The sequence below is a fragment of the Astyanax mexicanus genome, chromosome 18 (genome assembly GCF_023375975.1).
Source record: "Astyanax mexicanus isolate ESR-SI-001 chromosome 18, AstMex3_surface, whole genome shotgun sequence".
NCBI classification, from domain to species: domain Eukaryota; kingdom Metazoa; phylum Chordata; class Actinopteri; order Characiformes; family Acestrorhamphidae; genus Astyanax; species Astyanax mexicanus.
In genome coordinates, this window is record NC_064425.1 from 760,297 (window position 1) to 782,588 (window position 22,292).

A 22,292-nucleotide genomic window follows, 5' to 3' on the forward strand; every position below is an offset into this window, starting at 1 on the left:
GCCTCCGGGTGATGCCCGGGCAGCAGATAAGAGTATTGATAATGCAGGCCGCACACGTCCAATTGATTTTGGGAAGCTGAGACAGACGGTGAGCCTGAGCTCAGTTCGGATACGCCGCCGCCGCCGCTACATTCACATCCGGCTCAGACCCACTCAGATACAGAGAGAGACGAGTCCTCTGGGAGAGGTGTAAAACATATAGCATTCTCCCTGCATATACAAAAAACACACACACACATATATATATATATATATATATATATATATATATATACACACACTTAAAGATGTTAATGCATTGGTATGTCGCACAGTGAGCTGGTTTCATTTAGTCAACATTAGGGGTGTCACGATTTCGATATTTTATCAAAATCAATCGAAATTATGACATGGTCTTGAGCCTTGAAGTCAAAAAGATGATGGACGATCCCTCCCGCTAATGGCGCAGCACACTGTAGACGACGCCGCGGACATTGTGACTGCTCAAAGAGCAGCCCTTTCTCCAGAGAATGTGGACGTTCTCATCTCCTTAAAGAAAAACTTAAAGAAAATATAAAAATAACAGTTGTTTCGTCTAGCCTCAAATATGTTAATAGTTTTGGTACCTTAAGGAGCATCTTTCTCTCAGATAAAGTTAATAATATATTTTTATTAAAATCTTATTTTTCATGTTTAAGTGTTATAGTAGGATTGAGTTCAGTTTGTTAAGGCTCTAATTGTTCTATTATTTTGTACATGACTGTTCCTGTATTTTTTATTATTTATTTTGTTATGTTGCACATTGCTGTTTTAATAGTGCACACTGCTGCTACCAAAAAAAGACACTAGATGGCATTACATATATATCTTAATTAAATTATTTACATTTGACCATTAGTGCCTAATGTGGTGTATTACAGATCACTTGTATCACTTTGCATCACTTATATCAAGCCCACCTTTTGAAATAAGATATTGTAAATTTGATGAATCAAACCAACGACTGACCATAGACTAATCTAAAACTGGCATAGGCCTCTCTGCTGTAAAAAAAAGAGAATCGAATCGAGACCCTAAAATCAGAAACAAAATCGAATCAAGGATTTAGAGAATCGTGACACCCCTAGTCAACACGCAAATAAAAAACTTAAAAAAAAATCTACAAGGTGCTTTAAATAACTCAAATAAGTAGCTAACTAACCATAACTTACCATTAACTGGGTTTCATTTGCAGGAGGTTATGGCTTCATTTTACTGGCAGTAGTCGAGAGTGAAGTTTTTGAATGCAGGAGTCTGTTTCATGCAGCGCTTACAGATTTTATTTGCTCACGTGTGAAATATAGGTGTGCTCTCACAAATTTACCATGCACTCTCTCAAATTAACTCTCCTCTTGTACGAATCTGTGCGCGCGCTCTCGTATATGTCATCCTCGTGTGCTATCTGGCTGTTCTTAATGTTTTGAGAGTGTGCGCTCTCGCGCTCAACTTATCCATTTAAGCAGCATGGATAACAACAGAAGGCCCCATTAGGAACCTCTACAACTCCATTGTCCATACTTCTTTAATAGAAGACTTCTTAATAGAAGTCAGTATAAAATGATTTTATTACATATAGTCATTTTAATATTATATAAAAGTATATAAAAGTAAATATAAAAGATTTAAAATATCACAAAGGATGAGCAAACAGCTGATATAAAAAAAAATGAGAGCAACATCTTTGCAGGTTTTCTTACCTTATGTATTTTACAAAAACAAAATATATATATATATTATATATATTATATATACATATATATATATATATATACGTGTATGTATATATATATATATATATATATATATATATATATATATATATATGTATATATATATATATAAACAGCTCTGAAAAAAAATGGAGAGCACTTCAGTTTCTGAATCAGTTTCTCTGATTTTACTATTTATAGGTTTATGTTTGAGTTAAATGAACATTGTCGTTTTATTCTATAAACTACAGACAACATTTCTCCCAAATTCCAAATAAAAATATTCTCATTTAGAGCATTTATTTACAGAAAATGAGAAATGGCTGAATGAGAAAGTTCATATTCATAAAGTTTTAAGAGTTCAGAAATAATCAATATTTGGTGGAATAACCCTGGTTTTTAATCACAGTTTTAATTTCATGCATCTTGGCATCATGTTCTCCTCCACCAGTCTTACACACTGCTTTTGGATAACTTTATGCTGCTTTACTCCTGGTGCAAAAATTATTCAAGCAGTTCAGTTTGGTGGTTTGATGGTTTGTGATCATCCATCTTCCTCTTGATTATATTCCAGAGGTTTTCAATTTGGTAAAATCAAAGGAACTCATTATTTTTGAGTGCTCTCTCATATTTTTAGAGCTGTATATGTTTTGTTTGTTTGTTTACACGGTGTGAGCAGTGTATGGGCAGGTCCCTGATGGCCGGCTGGTTGGAGGGGCAGTAGGGGGGCAGTAGGGGATCGGTGTCGGAGCACACTGGAGGATGTGTGTCTGTAATCTGAGGGACACACCGAGCCGCGTGGCCTTTTGAAGGCATAAAGACAAAGCGATGAGCACTGATAAGAGGAGGCGCCAGGCTGCTTGAAGCCCTGAGTGCTGAGCAATCACACACAGACTGATAAGCATCGGCCCATAAAAGCCTGCTGAGACTCCTGCAGCTCTCCTCCTCCAGACCACAGAGAGAGAGAGAGAGAGAGAGAGAGGGATGAAGTTCAAGCTGGGTAATAAAGCTTGATGCTCTGTTTTGGAGGTAGAGATGTAGACGGGTGGGTGACAGTTCTGCTCATAGGAGGCGACTGGTGGCTCAGAGCAAAAAAGAAACTAAAAGAAACTAAAAGAAATGAAGAGTATGTCTGAGGACAGAACTAAGAGACAGAGTCACCTTAAACATAAACAGAGCTGACAATAAGATGAAGATAATAGATTACTGCACTCAAAAGAAAATAAAATGCATTTATTAGTGGCGCCACTCAAAACTCAAAATATCTAATATTTTACCCAAAGTTTCGATGCTCTTAATGATCAGCAATTAAACATTTCAGCTGCACAAACCCTATTTTTAGTAGTGCTGGGCAGTATACATGTTTATACGGTATACTGTCGAGGATTTAGAACCATAGAATGCATTTTTCCCACGCCGCCACACCACTAGAGGCGCTGTGTAGAACAGCACACAGTATAGAACAGCGCCACCAAAGAAGCACACACAGCTCGCTAGATAACGCAAGCCAGTTAGCATAACAAGCTAACACACCGGAGTGATCGAAGTGAGAGATGTTATCTTTTTATTATGTATGAGAAGTTGTTAGCGTATCTCTTTCTAAGGTCCATTGTTTATATTCTTCTGATAATCAAATCTGATTTCTTTATATGTTGTGTAATTTTGTGCGACAAAGCCTTCATTTAAAGCCTTAGTGTTTTATATGATATGTAGTCCTAACAGTACAGTAAGTCACAACCCTATATAAAGGCCCAGTCATGCAAAATAAAAAAATAAAGAAATAGATAAAAATAAAGTCGTAAAAAAAACGTCAGAATCTTGAAAAATACTGTGATATACATTTTTGGTCATAACGCCCAGCAAAAAAAAAAAAAAAAACAGTTGTTGTAATAGTGACTAAAATTGTAAATTGTACACCTATCTGACCAACCACAGAGCACACTACTATAAATACGTATACCAAATAAACCAAACGAATTCAAAGACACTACACGCTGTGTTTCACAGTATCACTGTGTGTGTGTTCACTGGTGTGTATGTGTGTCAAATATCTGTATTATGAACAGATCACTCAATCTGATTCCTCTAAATCAGTTTTTGAGGCTTTTTTATTTGTAAAAGCAATTTATCTTATTTCAACAGTGTGTTTGTTACTGACTTTTATTTTTTACATGGTGTGTTTTGGTGTTAGTGACTGTAATTTTGATATTATTGGTGACAGGTCTCCTCATAGGAGACGACTGGTTTAGGACAAAAACGAACAGAAAACAAAATGAAGAGTATGTCTGAGGACAGAACTACGAGTCAGAGTCACCTTAAAGATGAACAGCTCTGACAATAAGATGAAGCTAATAGATTAGTGCAAGAAAAAACAACAAAAAAGCAAGAGAAAAGAGAAAAACACAATAGTCTTTTTGAAAGCTGTATCACTCTGTGAGATGTTCAGCTGCAGGTGGCGGGATGCCGTCTGACAGGCGTTCGGAATAAAAAATACAACGTACCTCGATATATATATATATATATAAATATACACACACAGCACTATTCACTCACGCTTCACGTTAAATCCGTGAGCGAAAGAGACGTCCAGGAGAACTGCTCAAGACTTTACATCACAGCGAACACATCCACAAAAGAGCAGAGACTAAAGAACTGTCCACATTTATAGTGCAAGACATTCTGACCTCTGTCTGACTGGATTATACCAACCTGACAACTCAACAACAAAAACAACCCAACAACAACTCTAAAGCTGCGTTCACATTAATACAACAAGCCACATTAATCAAATCAGATTTTTATCTCAGATCAGGTTTGTGTATCTTGTCGGTTCACATTCAGTGTAAATGTAAGTGATCTGTATCTGTGTGTAATGTGAACACAGAATCTGTTCCTGAATCGTCTCACATGCTGCACATTGATACCTGTATAAACGCCTCCTTCTTCACCAACAACAAAAACCCTCATATTAGAGAGAGGAGAGACTCGTAGCTTTATAAAGGGAAATGGATGAGTTAGCAGCTCATATGTGGAGCATCTTTTGCTGGAGTGGAGAGTAAACAGCTGCTCTGAAGTTCATGCTCAGGTCCAGGAGGAGAAAAAAGGACAGGTGGTTTGCTTTTGCTGTTTTTTTGCAGCTATAGCTGCTGCACAGCTGCACCAAGAGATACAATTTTACATACAGACATTTTACCTTTTATAATCTAAAATATCGCTCTTTTTAATCAAAAACACTCCTCATTTTTAAAGTGTTTATCCATCTTTCTTTGGTTACCGTTTCTCCCACAGACTAACCCGCGCATATTTTCTAAACATTCCTCCGAGGACTGAACTTTTACCAAAAACAGTTCCAGCCCTGTTCCAGCACTTTCCACACACACAGTGAGCGGTGAGGTAAAGCACATATCTATCTAGAAATAAATCCTACCGTTTCTAAAAACTGCAGCATCATCGCTCTCTGGTGAGGATCCGTGATCTAATAGAGGAAAACAATAGTAATAATAATAATAATAATAATCTCTCCTTCAAAGTTTCTTCGGTGACCCGTTAAGTGCGTTATTTTCTTAATGTTCAGTCACAAACACGCATTCTGAAGTATAATTAGCAGTATATATTAATCATAAAGTATGAGTTTCTCCAAAGCTGTGTAGATACAAGGTTAGCACGTGATATGAACACATGGGATTGAAAACAATGTTTTGAATCATTGATTCACTCAATTAGAGTCGACTCAACCCAAAGCATCTAAACACCAAAACACCAATAGTTTTGAACTTTAGTAGGGGGGTAAATTATCAATTATAATCGGAAATCTGTTTTTTTTTGTAAAAAAAAATAAATAAATAAAATAATAAAATAAAATAAAATAAAAACATATTATTTTTTTTAGTCCATAATTACCAAGAGATGTGTGGGTATCAGAGAGAAGCAAGTAGCGCTAATGCTAATGTATAATTCTGCATGATTTGACCATTCACATTCATGTCACATGTTCATGGATTGGATACGTATCAGATTTAGGACCACATATGAAAGTGATTTAAATCTGATTTGAAAAAAAAAAATCGGATTTTGTACATTTAAACGTTCACACAGCCATGAAAAAAAAAAAAAAAAAATCATCATATTTGAGTTTTTCCAGCTTGGTAATGTGAACGTAGCTTATGACAACTCCAGAAAAATATGGAAAAGATGCAATTGAACAAAACCAGCAAATTCAATTCCACGCCAACTTAGAGAAAGCACAGCCTATGCACATGATCACCAACAACAACAACAACTAAACACTATTTCAGTGTTTCTCTGTGTTTCATTTCAGTCGTCTGCTCGCAGTACAGTGAGGTGGAAGCAATAGGAAAAAAACAACCTCATGTCTTACCTGAGCCGGTATCAATAACTGTAGCCTGGCCTCTGCGTTCGGCCACCAGCCGAGAGGAACCGGGCATGCTCACCGGCTCAGAGCGCACCGGCTGGATCCTAACACACAGTACAAACACACACACACACATATTCTTATTTTACTTTACATCAGGGCTCCTGCAACATTTTAAAAGTCAAATTTAAAATTTTACCAGTAACACTTTAAAATAAGACTACCTTTATAAAGGGTTTATAATTAGATTATTAATGGTTACTAATTAGGTTGTAAAAAAGGTAAAATGGTACCACTTTAAAATAAGACTACCTTTATAAAGGGTTTATAAAGGGTTTACAATGAGTTTATTAATGGTTACTAATTAGGTTGTAAATGCCTTAAAAATCATTAATAATCAGTTATAACACATACGTAGAAAGGGCAACACTATAAATGGCTGTGAGTTCACTATTTGGCAAACAACAGGTCATTGTTGCTTTGTATGTGTTATAACCAATAATAAAAAAAAAATAAAAACATAAAAGGTCTGTCTTTGTCTCAATAGATAGACAGACAGACAGAAGAGTTGAAGAGTCTGATGGCTCTTGGGACAAATGATCTTCTGAGTCTGTCTCTAGAGCAGCTCTATGACTGGTTCCTGCCACTAAAACTGCTCCTATGATCTATAAAGATGGATCTTAAAGTAGAGCATCAATGAGGCTTTACAGTTTCACAATAAATTGAATCATATCTCCTGTATAATGATAGTATGTTATCATCAGGTTCTTGCAAGATATCATGTATCACAAGTATGTCACCAAGTTAAAGTATTACTCTTAGTGTAGCACCTGTCTGTATAGCTGACCCGTACCTGAGGCTGTGCAGGTCCAGGTCGTCCGTGTCGAAGTCCAGCAGGGGCTGCTGGGTATCACTGGGACCCTGAGACTGCAGCACAGATGAACTGGAGGAGATGACCGTGGTCTGGCCTGAGGGGTGGATGGTCTTAAACTGGAACTGTGGGCCCATCCACAGCCGTCTGTGAGGACCAGTGTGGGTCACGATCTCCACCTGAATAAAAAAACAAAGAATGAATGCATATGGATCCAGAGTTGGGCAGTATGATGATATTTTATCATATCATGATAAATTGTCCTATTTGTACAAAAAAAAAATATATATATATATGTATATATATATATATATATATATATATATACATATATATATATATATACATATATATATATATATACACATATACGTATATATATATATATATATATATATATATATATATATATATATATATATATATATATATATATATATATATTAATAAGAACCAGTGTACACAGTGTTGGAGTGTATTTAAAATGTAGTTTTTAAGTATCTGTTGGTACTAATGATTTTGACAGCCTGCCACGGATATAAAATTCTCCTGTTAACGTATAAAGCCCTACACGGGCTCGCTCCTGAGTATTTACGAGACCTCATCTCCTATTATGGACCACCACGATTACTTAGATCTCAGGGTGCTGGTTTATTAGTAGTTCCTAAAATTCAGAGGAGCTCTGCAGGAGGAAGAGCTTTCTCTTATAAAGCACCTCAACTCTGGAATAATCTCCCCGAATATGTTCGGGACTCAGACACAGTCTCAATCTTTAAGTCTAGACTGAAAACTTACTTGTTTAGTTTAGCTTTTGGTAATTAATGTTTTTTTCCTTTAGATAAGGCTGCAGATTCAGGGGTTCATGGACAGAGGGAATTGTGGGTAAACTGAGATGCTGGTGCTGTTGTTCTCCCACTGCACACGGTCACTCAGGTTTGTGGACGGTGGAGTGGGTGGATGCTGGTGTTTCAGGGTGCCTCCATGTCTATGTTACCTTCTGGCTCTCTGCCTTTAGTTAGGCTGTTTTATTCAGTTCTGCCGGAGTCATTTGCCACACTCTGATACTGTTTTATATTCTCTGTTTTACATAAATCCAGTAAAAACTAATTCCATCTCGCTGCCTTCCTCCGAGTTACTGACTGCCCACCTGTCTGACCCCCGATACTGATGGATGTTGGACCCTCAGGCTCTCGCGTCTCCTGTCCAGCCAGACTGATGGAAGTTTCTGAAGTCAGCTCTTCTCCATCCACCACCACAGATCAGCTGCTCATCGACCATCTCACTCTCCACTACAGATTACATCCAAGCCATTAGTGGTGCTGCTATACTCCTGAATATATAAAACCTATGTGGATGTATAAAAGACTTTTTAAATTTGAATTTAAAAGCTGTTTGACCAGTGGTAGGATGGTCCCCCCTTTAATGTGAGTCTTGGTCCTCCCAAGGTTTCTTCCTCCTCCTGCAGCTCTGAGGGAGTTTTTCACTGGGGGTTCTGTATTCTGTATATTCTATGTTTAATGTTTTGCCTGATTCTTTGTCCTGTAATCATGTTTCTGTAAAGCTGCTTTGTGCCAACACCTGTTGTAAAAAGCGCTATACAAATAAATTTGATTTGATTTGATTTGATTTTGGTCTTATTTAATTCTAAGTTAACTTAGTTTTTTCTCATTTTGGAGAAAGGGAAGAGAATGGTTAAAAATGGTAATAAAGAAGAAAACACAAAAGTAAATCAGTTAAATTAGTTAAATTAGTTCCATCTAAAGATGCAAATGAATTATAATCCATTGCGATCATTTTTAAATATACACACTTTGCTTTCAGCATGACAGCTACAGTTTGTCTGTTATGAGCAGTGCTGTGATTGGTCAGTTTGTGTGTGTGGTGTTATTGCAGCTCGTGTGTTAAAAGTGCAGTGCTGTGTGTGTGTGTGTGTGTGTGTGTGATGACGGGCTGTGTGTAATGAGGGCTGTCAGTGTGAAGCGGCTCAATATGTCAGCGCTGAGTGCAGCAGGAGGGTTGGAGGAACATCTGTCCATAGCCCTGCAGAAAGGCAGCACTTCAGAAACGCAGCGCGGAAACGTAGCACTGCAGAAACTTAGCGCAGACACGCAGCACTTCAGAAACGCAGCACTGCAGAAACTTAGTGCAGACACGCAGCACTTCAGAAACGCAGCATTGCAGAAACTTAGTGCAGACACGCAGCACTTCAGAAACGCAGCACTGCAGAAACTTAGCGCAGACACGCAGCACTGCAGAAACTTAGCGCAGATACGCAGCACTTCAGAAACGCAGCACTGCAGAAACTTAGCGCAGACACGCAGCACTGCAGAAACGTAGCGCAGACACGCAGCACTTCAGAAACGCAGCACTGCAGAAACTTAGCGCAGACACGCAGCACTGCAGAAACTTAGCGCAGACGCGCAGCACTGCAGAAACGCAGCACTGCAGAAACTTAGCGCAGACACGCAGCACTTCAGAAACGCAGCACTGCAGAAACTTAGCGCAGACACGCAGCACTGCAGAAACTTAGCGCAGACACACAGCACTGCAGAAACGCAGCGCGGCAGAAACGCAGCGCGGCAGAAACGCAGCACTGCAGAAACACAGCGCGGCAGAAACACAGCGCGGCAGAAACACAGCGTGGCAGAAATGCTGCGCAGACACGCAGCACTGCAGAAATGTAGCGCTGCAGAAACGTAGCGCTGCAGAAACATAGCACTGCAGAAACGCAGCACTGCAGAAACATAGCGCTGCAGAAACTTAGCGTTGCAGAAACGTAGTGCTGCAGAAACATAGCGATGCAGAAACATAGCGTTGCAGAAACATAGCGCTGCAGAAACGTAGCACTGCAGAAACGCAGCGCTGCAGAAACATAGCGCTGCAGAAACGCAGCGCTGCAGAAACATAGCGCTGCAGAAACATAACGCTGCAGAAACTTAGCGTTGCAGAAACGTAGTGCTGCAGAAACATAGCGATGCAGAAACATAGCGTTGCAGAAACATAGCGCTGCAGAAACGTAGCGCTGCAGAAACGTAGCGCTGCAAAGACGTAGCGCAGACACGCAGCACTGCAGAAACGTAGCCCTGCAGAAACGCAGGGCTGCAAAAATGTAGCACTGCAGAAATGCAGTTTATCTCACAAGGTGTTTTCACTGAAGAGGAACAGCTGCACACATTCTAACATGCAACTTTTTTTTGTTACCATGCTATATTGTGATTATCACACTATAGCTTTCTATACAGTAAATATAGCATTAAAAAACAGACGCCACAGTCACACACCATGTTCTTGAGCCTGACCCAACCCGGCCCGAGGAAAGTGGTGGGAAATCTGGGCCCGAGTTCGGGTCAGGCCTCGGGTCGGGTTTGGGCGGAGAATCTAAGCTCTATTATCGAGGGAGGATAGAGAAAGTATGGCAATCACCACCAACACCAGCCAGTTAAAGCAGTTTACATCTGGCACTGTTAATAATGCATGTCCAGAAATTATTCATGATAAGAGACAGACACTTAACCTAAAGAACCAAACGAGAAAAGAGGGGAAGGAGATTGATCTCTCCATTCCAGTGACCATTTCAGGCGCCACCGTAAACTGTATGGTGATGGAGCCTTTTTACTGCCTTTTCCTGCTCTGGAGTGAACTGGACGGGACAGTAGGGATGGATAATATTTCATGGTAATTTCATGTTAACAATATTCTTGGCGATATGACAGAACACTTAAAAAAAAAACACACACACATATATATATATATATGACAGAAGCCAATGATCCAGAATATCACAATACTAATAATAATGCACTCCAAATAGATAGAAAAATTATGTATGTATGTATGTATGTATGGATGTATGGATGTATGGATGGATGGATGTATGGATGTATGGATGGATGGATGGATGTATGTATGGATGTATGGATGTATGGATGGATGGATGGATGGATGGATGGATGGATGGATGGATGGATGGATGGATGGATGGATGGATTAACTAAGCAGATAGCAACTAAGAGGAAATGTATGATGTGCAGATGTAAGAGGTAAAAAGCATAAATATTATGCAGGTAAGTGTACAGTAATGAATTCCACTACATGAATATCTATTATATCCAGGATTAAAGTAAAATAAATGATACTGTACAGATATAATCTGTCTCTAGTAGATATATAATGGGAAATGAGAACAGTGTGAATTTTTCTTTTGATAAAAACAGTATAAAAGTAGAACCCTGATGTGATAATTAGAGGTGGGTGATATGGCTCCATATTTCAGGGTATAATATTAATAAACACCATATTCAAAATTGTTGGTGATATTATTACATATGATACGATATAGCACACCACTAGTGGACAGATCAGATCAGAAGATGAGCACTGACCTGAGAGAGCCACTCCTCGTCCTCCTGGCCACTGTGGTCGGAGGATAGGCTGTCGTAGGATTCGTGTCTGGTGATTGGCCCAGGGCTTCCTGGAGGCATCACTGTGTAGAAAAAAAGGAAAGAAGATGAGGATTTATATATATATATATATATGTATTTGTGTAAACATTTTGTGTTATGAGCAGAGTGAGAAAGCACATTTGTGGGCTGTGAGGTGATTTTGTGAGTGTATGTTTATGTGTGTGGACTCGCAGCCCCTGCCTGTCCCTGCTGGTCTGAATCAGGACTGATTGAGCAGACAGCTGAGACTGGTGTTGTGCCGAAATCAGCACCCCTGCCAGAAAATCACCCCCCTTTAACTTTCTTTCTGTTGGCCCAAACATGACTTTTGGCACGTATTTCTACAATAAGTTAAAGCAGATCATCTCTGAAAGGAGGTGCTTTTCATGGCGGGGGTGCAGATTTTGGCATTACTATGGTGCTGAATCCAGCACCCCCGCCAGGAAAAGCACCCTCTCTTGGGAGAGGCTGCAGGTGACATGACTATTTTACATTATTTCCTACAAATCAGTGCAGCTTAGAACAGTATCTTGGGTATTTCCATTTTCAAAGTAAAGTTAAAGCCAACAAAACGAGGGTGCGCGCTCCCAAGAGGGGGTGCTTTTCCTGGCAGGGGTGCTGAATTCAGCACAACACCGCGTTCTGAAGTATGATCCATTGTCTGTCAGTGTGGGAGTAACTCCTGTGTAGATACGAGGTCATGATTGCGTGATATGAACACATGGACTTTTTAAACAGTGTTTTGGATCATTGATTCACTCAATGAGTCGACTCAACACAAAGCATCTGAACACCAAATATATATATATATATATACATATATAAAATTGTTTTTTTTACAGGTAAACCTAGTTTTGAACTATTTGAACCATATGTAGTTTGATTTTAAGAAAAAAAAATCAATTATAATAAAAAAAAAATCGAATTTTTGTACAAAACTGAAGATATATTTTTTTTAGGCCATAAGCGCCCAGCAGTAGTGTGTGTGTGTGTGTGTGTGCGTGTGTGAGACAGATGGAGCACTAGCAGGCTTGAGTAAGCAGGCGCCAAAGAATGAAGACTAATGTGCAGAATCAGTCATTTCTCTTACACCTCCAGGCGAGCACATGCCTTTGTTGCGAATGTATTTAATAAAAGCAGCGGATAATAAAGTTGTCAAGTGCTCATCTGGAGAGCACAAGGAGCTTCTGCTGCTCTCGCTCCATCGTTTCCTCCCTCCCTCGCTCACTCTCTCTTTCTTATCCTCTCTCTCGCGCTCGGTCACACACTCACATTAATGCATGCAGCAGGTGTTCAGGATCAGTGTGAGATCTGTGAAACACTCTCAGCTTTATACTATAACATACACTCACCTTATTCCTCCCTGAACACCATCTGTGTTCTTATTAGTGGTGTCAATCAATTAAAAACATTTATCAGATTAATCACAACAATATTCTGTGATTAACTGCGATTAATCGCACTTGTTCTTCTTCTTAAGAAGAACAATTTTTTATAGAGGATATGCAATGAAATGAATGTAAGAAATGCAAAATGCAATTTATATTAATATTAGTGGTGTCAATTAAAATACTAACAGAGCTCTAAAAAAAATAAAAGACCACTTAAAAATGATGAGTTTCTTTGATTTTACCAAATTAAAAACCTCTGGAATATAATCAAGAGGAAGATGGATGATCACAAACCATCAAACCACCAAACTGAACTGCTTGAATTTTTACACCAGGAGTAAAGCAGCATAAAGTTATCCAAAAGCAGTGTGTAAGACTGGTGGAGGAGAAGATGCATGACATTTTTTTTGTTATTTCAGCCGTTTCTTATTTTCTGTAAATAAATGCTCTAAATGAGAATATTTTTATTTGTAATTTGGGAGAAATGTTGTCTGTAGTTTATAGAATAAAACAACAATGTTCATTTTACTCAAACAGAGCTGTATATACTTATATAAACTTGTATATTTTAATGGAATTAAAACTATATTCCAATATAAGGCAATGGAAAACAGAATGCATGATAAATTTGGCACCGATTCAGCAAAATATGCCAACTATAAAAACTGGCCTAGTTTATTACTGGGAATTTTTACCATTAACTCTTTACCAGTTACTCATTCATCCAACTGAACTATACAGTTTAAAGTACTTTGATGATGCATGTGATTGAATGTGATTACTTTAGATTGATTAAATCACAGATAATGTAATTTATTAGATTATATTTTTATATAATAAAGCTTGTAAAGATGGAGAGATGTGTTTATTCCAGGTCTGAGATACAGAGGCGGAGCAGAATGAGGAGGAGCAGGGTTAGGGTTTATCCGTAACATCACGCTTCATTACACACTCATATATCAGGATTTAGTGCTCTGATACTCCGTGTGGTTTACTAACAGCACAGAGAACAGAGTCCGGTCCTGTTACTCCTTAAACACAGTCCCGTCCTCCTCGGCATCCTCCCCTGTGTCCTGCTGCCCCGGGGGCAATAAGTGTTGGGTAATTAATAATTAAAGCGTAAGAACAGCGGCTGGCTCTGTAGATCGGGTTTCGGTGGGTTCATATCGGCAGCTTTAAACCCGAACAAAGAGGAGGCTGTGGACAGAAAACCAAACGTGTAGATTTGTACACTTTCTCTGGTGATCACTATTCTCACCTTCTAAAAAACAAACTAAAATTAACTAGCTGGCATATTTAACTATTTAAAACATGTACCGTTCAGTCTCAGGCAGCTTTACTTCATTTTTTACAAGATTTTTAATCTGAAGGTGTTTAAATTGAATTCAGTCCTGTTACCAAAACTCATGTGAAAAAGCATTTTAAAAGCAAGTCCACTAATTCCTTTAATTTTCTCTTGAGAAAGTCTTTATTTTGAAGAAATGTTTATAGACTGCATGTTCAAATTATTGATATTTATAACAAAAAACAAGAAGACCCAAACATGAAATTGATCAAATTTACTATCATTAAATTTATTAAACAAAAGGATAAATGATGAACCAAACAGAATTGAAAAATGTGGTTTACATTAATGGTACCACTTTAAAATAAGACTACCTTTATAAAGGGTTTATAAATGGTTAATTACAATTAGTTTATTAGTGGTTACTAATTAGGTTGAAGTGCCTTAAAAATCATCATTAATAATCAGTTATAACACATACGTAGAAAGGGCAACAATGGCCTGTTTTTTGCCAAATAGTGAACCCACAGCCGTCTATATCGTTGCCCTTTCTACGCATGTGTTATAACTGATTATTAATGATTTTTAAGGCATTTACAACCTAATTAGTTACAATTAATAAACTAATTGTAAACCATTTATAAACCCTTTATAAAGGTAGTCTTATTATAAAGTGGTACCACATTAACTTATATTCACATAAATCAATCAATAAACCAGGAGACAATACTCACTCCTGTTACTGAAACTTTATGTGCTTTATGTTTTGAGTAACAGGACTGAAAGAAACAGGAATGAGTTTTTACCATAAAAGTATCAAAAACATGAATAGTTAAATGGTGGCTATGCTAATAGCATGAGGACACTGAGCACTTTCTAGTAATTTTTCCAAATTTTTATTTATTTTTTTAAAGAATTAATTTAGGTAACAGGACTGAGTGTTGAGATTGAGCTCCTCAGTCATCGTTACAATAAAATCAAACATACAGAAAAAAACGAATGAGGAACATAATGATCTTAAGTTATCCCATGATCTTCAGAACCAGAACCAGCTGATGTCACTTCCTGTTGTAGATGTGAATTCCTGTTGTAGAAGGTTCCAGACGTTTCAGATTTTTAGGGTAATGTGTTACGGTAACAGGACTGAGTTAATCCACAACACAGGGACACAATTAAAATGTGTATTTTAAACTTTCCAAATATTATGAATTTATTATTATTTATTGATGTAATAATTTTATTTCAAGTCAAGTAGTTTTATTTTATACAGGACATACAGAAAACTGAAATTACGTTACTCTCCTTCCCAAAAATTACAGTAAAGTACAGAAAAAAAGATTATACATATAAAAGAATGTGAGAAACTATATATACAGTACAACAGGGAAACAAATATAGACATACGTGAGACAAGAGACACAAGACAATAGTGCAATAGTGATGGGGGTGATTTCATGGCAAAGTTTATAGTTAGAGAGAGGGGGCAGGTAACAAATGCTATTTTTTCAGTTTTATAAGTAGTTTTAGTAACACTTTCTATGAATGTCATCTCTATTAGACTCTATAACCACATTCATAACATATTATAATGCAATAATAATGCATTATAAACATGGCTATAAATATATATATATATATATATATATATATATATATATATATATATATATAAATGCATAACCCATTATAGCCATGTTTATAAAGCATTATGACTTGTGATCATAATACATTATAACCTGTGCTTATAATACATATGTTAAAATAGTGTATATCTATCGTTAATAATCTAGTCCCACAATGAAAGTCTGGCACTTTACTTTACTTTAGAGTGCACAAAGACCTGTTATAATACATTATAACTGACTATAATTAATATTATGTTCAAGGCAAGAATAATTTATCAGTGGTTCAAAATATATTTATAGTATTTTTGAGGGTGTTTTCATAAGTTGAAAAGCTTTTTTAGTCATAATAAAGTCTGCAAGCAGGGACTGAGTTTCTTGGTATTGATGTATAACATGTTATAAACACTACAGCTATTAATGCATTATAATCACAGTTCATGATGCATAATAACCATGGCTACGATGAATTATACATTTTTATAAATACGTATAGCCATGTTTATAATGCCTTATGAATGCATTATAATGTGTTATGAGTATGTTTATAGAGTCTTATAGAGAGTGTAACCATAGTTTTTATTAATGTTTTGATTACATATCTTACTTTCACAATTAGATCAACGTATAAGAACTTTAAAATTAATTTTTAAGATATTTTTGTGCACATTTACACAGAAATGGCACAGATTCATCAGAATATGCCATAATAAAATAATAAAGTAGTGTAGAGGGAGGCAAGTTTAGGTCAGGCAGCTACCTGAGGTCAGTCAGGAGAATCAGCAGCAGGTAAAGCAGGAAGCAGGCGGGAGGGGGTGGGAGGAGTTGGTGGGGGGCGGGGTTGGAGGGTTTGGGGGTGGCAGCGATTGACTGAGTGACCTTAAGGCTGAAGGGTCTCATGTGAAACATAACGCTAATGATGTTATCAGGCGTTTGAGAGCAGAGTGGACAGTAGAGCCTCTGGGCTGACCCCTCGGTGGCGCCACCGCTGCCCTTTACCCCTCTCTCAGTCTGATGCGCCTGCTGATGACCCAGGGAGGCAATTAGGGCTATTGACCAGCAGTCAGCATGCAGGCGGGCAGGCTGCAGGCCCCGCAGACTCTCTGGCCACAATTACAGCATTATAACAGCGGCTGCAGCGCTGCTGACCGGAGCCAGCCTCAGAGCTGGAGGTGAATTATTCAGAGCCTGTTTTCATCAAACAAACCGTGAAGCCGACCAGAGGTGTCTGAACAGCATGGCTGAAAACAAAATAATGCAAAGAAAACAAGTTCATATTCATAAATGGAGAAATAAGAGTTCAGAAATAAATATTTGGTGGAATAACTCCAAACGGTTTTCAAGCACAGTTTTTTTTCATGCATCTTGGCATCATGTTCTCCTCCACCAGTCTTACACACTGCTTTTGGATAACTTTATGCAGCTTTACTCCTGGTGCAACAAAAAGAGATGAGTTTCTTTAATTTTATTAAATTGGAAACCTCTGGAATATAATCAAGAGGAAGATGGATGATCACAAACCATCAAACCACCAAACTGAACTGCTTGAATTTTTGCACCAGGAGTAAAGCAGCATAAAGGTATCCAAAAGCAGTGTGTAAGACTGGTGGAGGAGAACATGATGCCAAGATGCATGAATAAAAAATATTTAAAAACAGGATTATTCCTCCAAATATTGATTATTTCTGAACTCGTAAAACTTTATGAATATGAACTTGTTTTCTTTGCATTATTTGAGGTCTGAAAGCTCTGCATCTTTTTGTTATTTCAGTCATTTCTCATTTTCTGTAAATAAATGCTCTAAATGAGAATATTTTTATGTTGAATTTGGGAGAAATGTTGTCTGTAGTTTATAGAATAAAACAACAATGTTCATTTTACTCAAATATTAACCTATAAATAGCAAAATCAGAGAAACTGATCCAGAAACTGAAGTGCTCTCTTATTTATTTATAAACCAAAATTCCATATTGTCCAACTTTGAGCATTCTGAAAACATAAGAAACAAGTTAAAGCTGCAAAAAAAAGTATGAAAGACGTGTATCTCACACCTCCTTTTCCTTTTCCTTTTAAGAAATCTCGGCTGATTCGTTAGCGAGCTCACAGACTCGGAGGTGCCTGTACGGGATGATAAAAAGGACTAAAACGTCGCTAATCTGGCGAGCTGAGGATTCCCTGAGCGCCGTCAGCTGCTTCCGAGGAGCTTCTGCAGAGTCCAGCGCCTCCTCATTATCTGCCCATCATCTCGGGTAGACTCGCCGGTGGCCGCTGAGTAATGCTCCTCCTCCTCCCGAGCTGCAGCCGAAGCCCGGGCAGATGGACAGGTGGAGATAGTGACCATGAAGTGGCGCCACGGCTGCTTTTATCACCAGCCCTGCAGGCTCCAGCTCCTCCGACCCCACCGTCCACATGCTGCATTTTTAATCAGCTGGGTCATCCAATATAGAGGCAAACGCCGGCGCGTCAATCACGCCGTGCCGCCGCGGGTCCGCCCGGTCCGAGGAGAGGCAGGGACGCCCGGCGGAGCCTGGGAACCTCGCGCTATCTCTGCCTCTCTTCCGTCATCTTCCCCTTTCTTCTCCTGCCTCTCCGCCGTGGGCTTCATCTGATCTTACAGGGAACACGAGAGCCTGATGATAACGTTTGTATCGGGAGCAGAGTTAGAGCTTCGTCTCCGCTCGGCTCGTTTCTCCGCGTTTAATTGAAGGTGGCAGCCCGGCTAAACTCGTCCCCGCGTGAGATCTGACTCCTGCATCACTGAGACACTGAGACGACACTTTGTTGAATCCAGACTCGTTTCTCTCGGCATTAAAAAAGAAGAAAAGATAAAGAAAAAGATCCTGGACATCACCTTCCATCAGACTCCAAACCCCTCTGGCAAAAAAGCTTAGAATCATCAAAACCAGTAAAACAACACAACACGCTAACAGCTTCTTTCCCAGAGCTGTAGCACTTCTCAACCACAGTGGTGGACACCTCTGAGTCTCCAAACATTGTACTGTAGAACTGTACTACAGATTAATATTGGATTTTACATTTTCGAGCATCACATATATAAATCAGTTTCTTTATATGAAGGGCTTCCAGAAAATGAAGTATTTTAGCTGGTGGAATCTTATCAAACTGTTTTTTCATATTTGTAACCTTATAAAAGTTATTTCTGGTGGTTAAAAGTGCAGCACAGTCTACGAAGACATGTTTAATAGTGCATATTGCATTTAATATTAATGATTGGAGATATTTCATACAGTTTATTTAGTGGATTGCTGGACCATTCATTTTGCCACTTTCTTCTACAGTGAACTACGACTATATGTTATCTAGGGTTGGTCGAGGCTCACCGTTAATGGGGAAGGATGGGGCAAAAGATCTGTGGCTAATTTTAATTGGACGTAAATGTTAACACACTGCTGATTATGTCACTTCCCCCTAGTGGAGCACATTTGCACAGAGATGCTGCCACGGCCGCTCACGAGAAGCTGCTTCATCACGCTGACACATGCGAGGCTATTAGAGCTAATTCTAGAGAATATTCTACCCGTTCGGCCTGGAGCGCTTCGGGATTTAGCGAGAGAGAACAAACGCGACGCTTCGCCCGAAGCACTCGGAGAGCTAATTACTGATTTATGTTTATGATTATCTGGCTAATGCTCATTTATTCAAGATGTATTAGATGTGTGGTCGTCCGTGAGCGTCCTGCCCTGGAGTTGCCCGTCGGACGGCAACCTAAAACGCTGGCACTCTCTCTGCACTTGTTATTGAATTACACGGATTTAAAGGCGCACTAATTGCCCTTATTTGAATGCTGGGTTAATTCAGAGGCATGATGCCCGTTGTGTCTCGGGGAGAAGAAGCATTACGGCCAAGTGACAAAGACCTGATTCAAGAGACCATTAGGAGATTCACATCCACACACTGCACTATGCTATGCTACGCTAAGCTACACGCTATGCTGAGTGTGAACCCTGTGTGTGCACTTATCTCTCCGTGACCCTTTGAAAGAAGCGTAAAAAATTGAGACTGTAGCGCCAATAACGTTAAAAATAAAAGAGCCATGAGGAAAAAACACTGATCATCAAAGAAACTGTTGCAAAAATAGTTTGCAAATAGGAAGTGTTGGGTTGCCAGATTTTCAGAGCGAAGGTAAAGAATATAAGGAACATTGGGTCATCATATATATTAAGCAACACACATATATATATATATGTATGTGGACAAGCATTGTCCTGTTGCAACAGTGCACCTCAGTTCAAAAAAGGTATTGCCATTGGTTAATAATATAATATTATGAAACTCAATGATCAATACTAAATACTACAATCTGGGCTTTGAAGTTGCCTGTAATGAAGATTAGCAATATTTTATTTAGCACATATAATTATTATAATTATAATTATAATTATTATTATTATTATTATTATTATTATTATTGTTGTTGTTGTTGATGTTGTTGTTGTTATTATTATTATTATAAGTAATTTATACAGTCAGTTTAGACCTTACTATCTGATTGGTTAAATGTTCTAATGGTGCGAATATTTCTGATAACAGCACAGCCTTCTCACACTAAATCTGTCTAGGCTAGGCTAAGCTAAGCTAATGCTAAGCTAATGCAAGCTATGCTAACCTAACCACAGTCCTACTGGCACAGCTAGCCTGCCAGCTAGCTAAGCTAACCAACACCACCCAGAACACAGGCAAAAATGCTCGCAAACACACAGCTTTCACATGAAGACGACTCCTAATGTGTACCAACCACCTTAATTTTCCCTATTCTATACTTATTTCCAATTTTTATTTCAAGCTAGCGTTGGTGTTGGTAACGTTTTGTAGTTTTTACAGTTTTGTTACAGTTCACGTGTTGTGGAACTACTTTTTGGTGGAAGGCACAGTCTGTATTTAAAGCATATTCTTTATGAATTAATTGAGGTTTTTGATTTATTTTATTTATGCATTTTGTAAAAAAGCATTTGAACACTCGAGCTCTCCTTCTGTATGTGCCTACGACCAAATCACAGCCGTGATGTTGTACAATAACACATGCTCCACACAGGTACTTACAGCCAGCCAGGAGGTATTGATAGTACTGCACCAAGTCTGACGCCAGAACCAAGGGGTGGCTGCTGTTAAAAGGAGGCTGCAGCTCGTTCCACTGTGGCGTTCTGCTCAAAACAAACACAAAAATCTATTTTATGAAGCATAAAAGAGACGTAGCAGAGGTTTTTACAATAGTTTCATCTGCTACAGGTGATTGGACCCAACTATCTGCTGCTGTAATCACACTGTCACAGTCAAAAGGTGTGTACACAAATAAAAGTGGACCTTAAAGTTGGTTCAGATTTTAGGACTACAGAACTACAGAGGTAAAACTCCTCAGGTGAGCAGAGGGAAGATCCACTACCTGGCTAAATTCCAGCATGCTCTCGGAGACGTGTTCAGCTCCAACGGCGTGTCGTCCCCGATCTTCTGCGCTGTGCTTATTGGCCGAGGCTCCAGCACATGTTCCACCAGATTACCATAACAGCTCACGATGTAGAGAGAGTCAACAACGGCCTGACGAGACTGATCTGAAATCAGAAATCACACAGACATCCATTAAATAAACACTGTAAAACCTGTTAAAACACATTTATTTCTCTTATATGAGTTTAGAATAAACTTTAAAATAAGGCTCCTTTATAAAGAGTTTACAAATAGTCTAAGAGGAAGTTTATTAATGGTTAATAATTAGGTTGTAAATACTTTATAAGCTATTAATACATAGTTAAAACACATAAAACTTATCCTAATTTGTTTTTTTTTTATATAAGTTAGCATTCACATATATAATTAAATAATATAGAAAGTTATTTCATGTTATTTTATAAGTAAGATAAGCATCCAGAAAAATCTAACAGTATAAATGTAAGAAAAATCACTATTCACCAATTGTAAAACGACCGACCACTGTCGTCCTTTTAATGTATGTGTTGTAACTGCTTATTAATGGACTAATAACATTAATAAACTCCTTTATGAACTATTTTTAAACCCTTTATTAAGGAGCCTTATGTTAAACCAAAACTCCTTATATTTTATGCAATAGAGGCATCAAATACAAGCCAAGCAGTTTATATATTCACTATCAAAGTTTGAAAACATTAGTAAATAATAAATGTTTTGACTTTTCCTTTTATTTTCTGCTCTAGTAGCCCAAATATAATGATTAAAACAAAAAACATATTGTAACAACAACAATTATATGCTATAATTATTTGTCTCAATATTTAATCATTCTTTCAAATACACGGTTCTTTAGGATTCTACAAATGATTCCAGACCTACGAATATATATTATACCACAGTTAGTTCTGACCCTGCAATGTGATTGGCTGAGAGGCATTCTATTAGTACCGTTATCAGCTGGTAATGCACTGTAACCGAAGCTCTCCATGTATTACTGTATTACTCCGCCACATACAAGTAACCTAGCAACGATGCAGCAGCGCTTACAATCCAAACAGCGCAGCTACAAACAAACAGAGCAGTAATGGAACTATTTTAACTGGTGGAGTTTTTATAACCAAACAGATTCTACTTTCT

At 38.2% G+C, this 22,292-nt stretch overlaps 1 protein-coding gene across 4 annotated transcripts in view; it reads right to left on the bottom strand.

Moving 5' to 3' along the window:
- The window catches only part of bcas3 (BCAS3 microtubule associated cell migration factor), a 502,994-nt gene that overhangs the window by 314,052 nt on the left and 166,650 nt on the right, over positions 1 to 22,292 (bottom strand). For all 4 annotated transcript variants that reach the window (XM_022675301.2, XM_022675293.2, XM_022675283.2 and 1 more), the window contains 5 exons: positions 21,112 to 21,277; positions 20,772 to 20,872; positions 11,353 to 11,453; positions 6,953 to 7,149; positions 6,106 to 6,203 (listed from right to left, as the gene is read on the bottom strand). In XM_022675301.2, coding sequence (XP_022531022.1) covers positions 6,106 to 6,203; positions 6,953 to 7,149; positions 11,353 to 11,453; positions 20,772 to 20,872; positions 21,112 to 21,277 — 663 coding nt within the window. The remainder of the gene's footprint in view (positions 1 to 6,105; positions 6,204 to 6,952; positions 7,150 to 11,352; positions 11,454 to 20,771; positions 20,873 to 21,111; positions 21,278 to 22,292) is intronic.